General features: G+C 37.4%; 1 protein-coding gene across 3 annotated transcripts in view; it reads left to right on the forward strand.

The window, feature by feature from the left end:
• The first annotated feature begins 816 nt into the window (after positions 1 to 816).
• Positions 817 to 5,000, forward strand: part of LOC113810373 (F-box/LRR-repeat protein 2) — a 15,917-nt gene continuing 11,733 nt past the window's right edge. For 2 of the 3 annotated variants that reach the window (XM_070131722.1, XM_070131723.1), the window contains exons 1-2: positions 817 to 982; positions 1,818 to 2,009. In XM_070131722.1, the coding sequence (XP_069987823.1) occupies positions 956 to 982; positions 1,818 to 2,009 (219 nt within the window). In that variant the 5' untranslated portion in view covers positions 817 to 955. The remainder of the gene's footprint in view (positions 983 to 1,817; positions 2,010 to 5,000) is intronic. The other variant, XM_027362066.2, reaches the window with a different exon arrangement.

Genomic DNA, 5,000 nt, shown 5'->3' on the forward strand with positions numbered 1-5,000 from the left:
CTATCTATCTATTTGTCTCTCGGTTTATCTGTCTATGTCTGTCTGTCTGTCATTCATTCCCCTCCCTCTGTCTGTTTGATACCCGCCCGCCCGCCCGCCTGCCAGCCTGCCTGTCTCCCTGCCTGCCTGTCCGCCTGCTTGCTTGCCTGTCAGTCTGCCTGCCTGCCTGCCTGCTTGCCTGATTTTGATGTAGCGAATAGAAGTCCAATCATAACTTATCGCTACATATGCACATGTATTATATAGACAGATCATTAAATACGTATCTATAAGATAGGTAGACAGATATGCGTATATATTTGTGTATAAACATACTCATATTTATGAATATGACCTCAATTGGTACAAAATTCTAATTACGCGGTAGTAAGAGAATAGATAAAATATACTGTTTTTGTAACAGCAAAGGATAGATCATCTTGGATTCTGTGCATGGCTAAAACGTTTTATTTTGTTTAAATGGATTGGAGTAAATAATACTTATCATATACTAATGGATATTTATAAAAAAAATGAGAATGCAAAGAGAGTAGTGTAAACGATAATATTATCAAAAAGTTTGGTGAAACTGCAATATTAAAGTAGAGGCTAAAGCCAAAAAACCGAACAAGTTAGTCAGCTGATCAACCAAAACAGATTTTTTTTCTCATCCAACACAGTTCTATGATATCAATTCAGTATAATTTTAACGTAAAATGCTGTTAAGAAAATACAGTATTCACTGTGATTCATTATAAATTAGTATTACTTGTAATATCCGTGAGGCTTATACAGACTTTCAAGTAACTCAAAACCAAATCTCATTCATAAAAATAACATAGATGTGAGCAAAATGTGCTGTCAGTGTCACCTGGGGTCAGCGATTTAAGAAAATTTTCCTCAACTTTGCTTGTTGAATTTGGTATTTTTGAATGCTTTTGGCTTTTGTCAGACAGCGGAAGACCTTCACCGTATCATGTCAGCTGAATGTTTACCAATTGAGGTCAGCTTTGGTGCTAGTTGAGCACTCTTTTCATATGTTTAAACAGTTTTTTCATTGGATATTATCGTCATATCATGAAATATTACTTTGGTCTTTGGGCATATTAGTCTGAGTAGTGTCTTTTAACTTATGTGTTGGTAATTTTAGTATGACTTGGTTATCCATAGTTCCAGTGACATCATAAGATAAACAAAGTTAATATTATTTTCTTCTTTTGTGAATTGGTACAATTTTTTCTTGATTTCATTTTATTCCCGAGATTAAATCTAGTTGTAATTAAGGCTTATGATTCCTGTATGACTTTTTGAGTTGAATCAAGTGTGGCAGCATTGTTTTGTAGCATTTACTTGAACATTTTGGGTTGAAATTGTTGTCCAGTTTAAAGCTGCAGCTAGAATGAAGTTTATTTTTTTAGGATTTAGGCATTATTTGTAGACTAGATTATAAAACTACTCTGAGAAGGGGACTAATATGTCAAGGAAAAGGAAGAGTGATGACGCACTACCATATTTCAAATCGCATTAAGATGGGCAAGAGATCAAACCACTAGAGGAATGTATTTGCCGTCCGTTAGAAGCAATGAATGCTGATCTCGATCTTTAGATTTAGCTTGTTTGTATACATTTTGCTTGCTGGTGAGACGTGCTGAAATGAGTCTTAATACATAATGAATTATAAAGATTTAAGCAATATGACAGCCAAGGTATCTTTTTATTTTAAAATTTGTATTTTTGGTTGCATATTGCATTTCATTCCTCCTAAACAGTTTACCAGCGGAAAAAAAAGATTCACAGTATCTTGTATATGCTCGTTGAACAATTTTCATAACTTGCAGGTCCTAGTTGGACTGTTCCATTATCTGGGAGTGAGTGATCTTCTGTCAGTGTCACAAGTGTCAAGACTATGGAGGGAGGCAGCTTCTTACCTCCTTGCAGACCGCGTGACGATCATGATCACGGATGATGTCAACCCTGCTGTGGACACTTTCCTTGCATCTTCCGTACCTTATCACAACTGGGTATTCAAGGTTGGTGGAAAACTTGCTATTGTTATAATCTCATGCATTCTTTCCGATTTTCTCCCCTTTCTTCATACTTGTGTGTTTGTGTTCGTGCATGTGTGTGGGTGCACACACAAAAAGACTCTTACGCTAATACACATAAAAGGACAAGCACACACAAACAGATGTAAATACAGACGTACACACATGCACTCACACACACGCATGTGCGCACGCATGCACACAAATGCACTCACACTCATACACATATACATGCACACATATTCGTACACATATGCATGCACACACACACACACACACACACACACACACACACACACACACACACACACACTCACTCACTCACTCACTCACTCACTCACTCACTCACTCACTCACTCACTCACTCACTCACTCACTCACTCACTCACTCACTCACTCACTCACTCACTCACTCACACTCACACTCACACTCACACTCACACTCACACTCACACTCACACTCATGCATAGGCTCATGCACATGTACACGTGCACACACACACACACACACACACACACACACACACACACACACACACACATACACACACACACACACACACACACACACACACACACACACACACACACACACACACACACACACACACACACACACACACACACACGCACACACGCACACACGCACACACGCACACACGCACACACACACACACACACACACACACACACACACACACACACACACACACACACACACACACACACACACACACACACACACACACACACACACAGAGTCAAACAAACAAACAAGCAAACAAAAAACATGCAAATAGAAACACAAACACACATTGTCATTATTGCTTCTATTATTCCTGGTACTACTTTAACTACTCCATTTCGTAATACTGCTGCTAGTACCAGTAGTACAGTTGTACTACTACTACTACTTCTACTACTAATACCAGTACAATAAGTACTATTACTACTACTAGTGCTATTACTGCTAGTAGTACTAGTACTGCTAGTATGAATACGACTAGTAGGCCTACTCCTACTACTACTATTACTAGTACCATAACCAGGACTGCCAATACTATTACTACTGCCAATACTACTGCTAGTCCTACTACTACTACAAATACTACTAATGTGAGTGCTGTGTGCTGCAGCTGTAGCAATCTTGTTTAGCAATCTTGCTGACCTGCGTTGAATCCTAAGCGCTGCCAGTGAATGGTAACCCTGGCCATTCTTTGCACACAGGGGGTGATTTAGAAGCAAATAAGCAGACATCCTGTCACATTAAAGAATATCCATTGTAAAATTAAATTAAACTAAACTATTTAGTTACTTGATTATTTACTAGCACTACTACTACTAGTACAACTGCTTATACTACTACTAGTACTACTACTACTAAAAATGCTACTAGCACTACAAGTGCTAGTATTAGTACCACTAGTACTACTACTAATATAAATGCAACTAGAACTACTTCTTCCTCTTCTTCTTAGTATTCTTCTAATGTTATTCTTATTGTTGTAGTTGGTTATGTTTTTATTGTTACTGTTATGATAGATATATATTTCAGTGATTATTTTTGCCATGATAATTTTTTTTATTGCAGTTATTAAGATTATTATTGTTATTGTTATTACTGTTATTATTTGTTACTATTATTATTATTGTTATTATTATTTATTACTATTATTATTATTGTTATTACTATTATCATTATTATTATTATTATTATTATTATTATTATTATTATTATTATTATTATTATTATTATTATTATTATTATTATTATAAATATTGTTATTATTACTATAACCATTGCTGTTATTATAACCAGAATCTACATTACTATTATTATATGTTTCACCATCTTTGCCACCAGTATCATTATTTAGTCTAGCAGGTTTTGATAACACCGCAGGAAGTCCAGCTGTCAGACCATGGGGTATGGGGGGAGTGGTGGCAAAAGATAGGGAGTGCAGTGCGGTCTGTAGGCCTGCACAGCACCAGCATTAGTGAACGCCACTTTGTGGATCTGCTGGCAGCTTGCACCAGCCTGCGGGTTCTGAACCTGAATGGATCCAGAAGCCTTTTCAGGGAGGGTTAGTCGTCCTCCCACCTTTGTAACATTTGTAATGATAGGATAGCACGGTTATGGCTTCCAAGTTGAAAGTTCTCCTTGCAGTAAGGGGGAAGGTCCGGTTTAATCAGGTGATTTGGAAGAAAAGTGAATGTTGGTAATTATTTGCTGCAAAAGTTTGTATATTATTATTTATTTATCACTGTTGTTATTCTTTTCTTGTGACTAAGGAAGTGGATATGTGCTGTATTGTTGCCTTAAAGAAATTGTGGAGGAGACAAGGGGGGAATTTCTTGTCGCTTGGGTTGTACAATATAACCCTTAGTGAGGAGGACTTTGTGACTTTGTTGTCATACTGCTGTCGACTACGTTTCCTTAGCATTGGTTCCCGGCATCTATTTAGGTCAGGTAGGTTGAGATTACGTATGAGGATATGCTAAAATGAATGTAAACTTTTGGATTTGAATGTAGTGGTAAACTGTATGAATTGTAAATTGTGTACAGTCCCCTTTAATAGTCCTGATCCACGCTCATTTGATTATGTACAGGCATGCTCCCTCTTTCTGCAGTGTGGATGATAGCCCATGCAGCCTTGCAACATATTTATTACCATATTATATTGTTAAGAGAAGTTCCAGAGTTGCCAATATGCCACCTGAATGCCAGAAGAATGTAATACAAACAAAATTAAGTATTGGCATAATGGTAAAAATTATTGCTGTCAATCTCCACAGATGCTATGTCAAATATGTATAAGGTCATTTTCTTCAACTGATTTAAGTTCTGTTGATTCAGTGACAATGAATCGCATCTATGCAGATCAAGGGGAGGGCAGGCCTGGATTCCAGATGCCACCCACATGCTGTGACAGTAAAGTTGGCTCTCTTGCGCACTATGTGGACAGGAAGTTTTAT

This window comes from Penaeus vannamei, chromosome 17 (genome assembly GCF_042767895.1).
Source record: "Penaeus vannamei isolate JL-2024 chromosome 17, ASM4276789v1, whole genome shotgun sequence".
Lineage (NCBI taxonomy): Eukaryota > Metazoa > Arthropoda > Malacostraca > Decapoda > Penaeidae > Penaeus > Penaeus vannamei.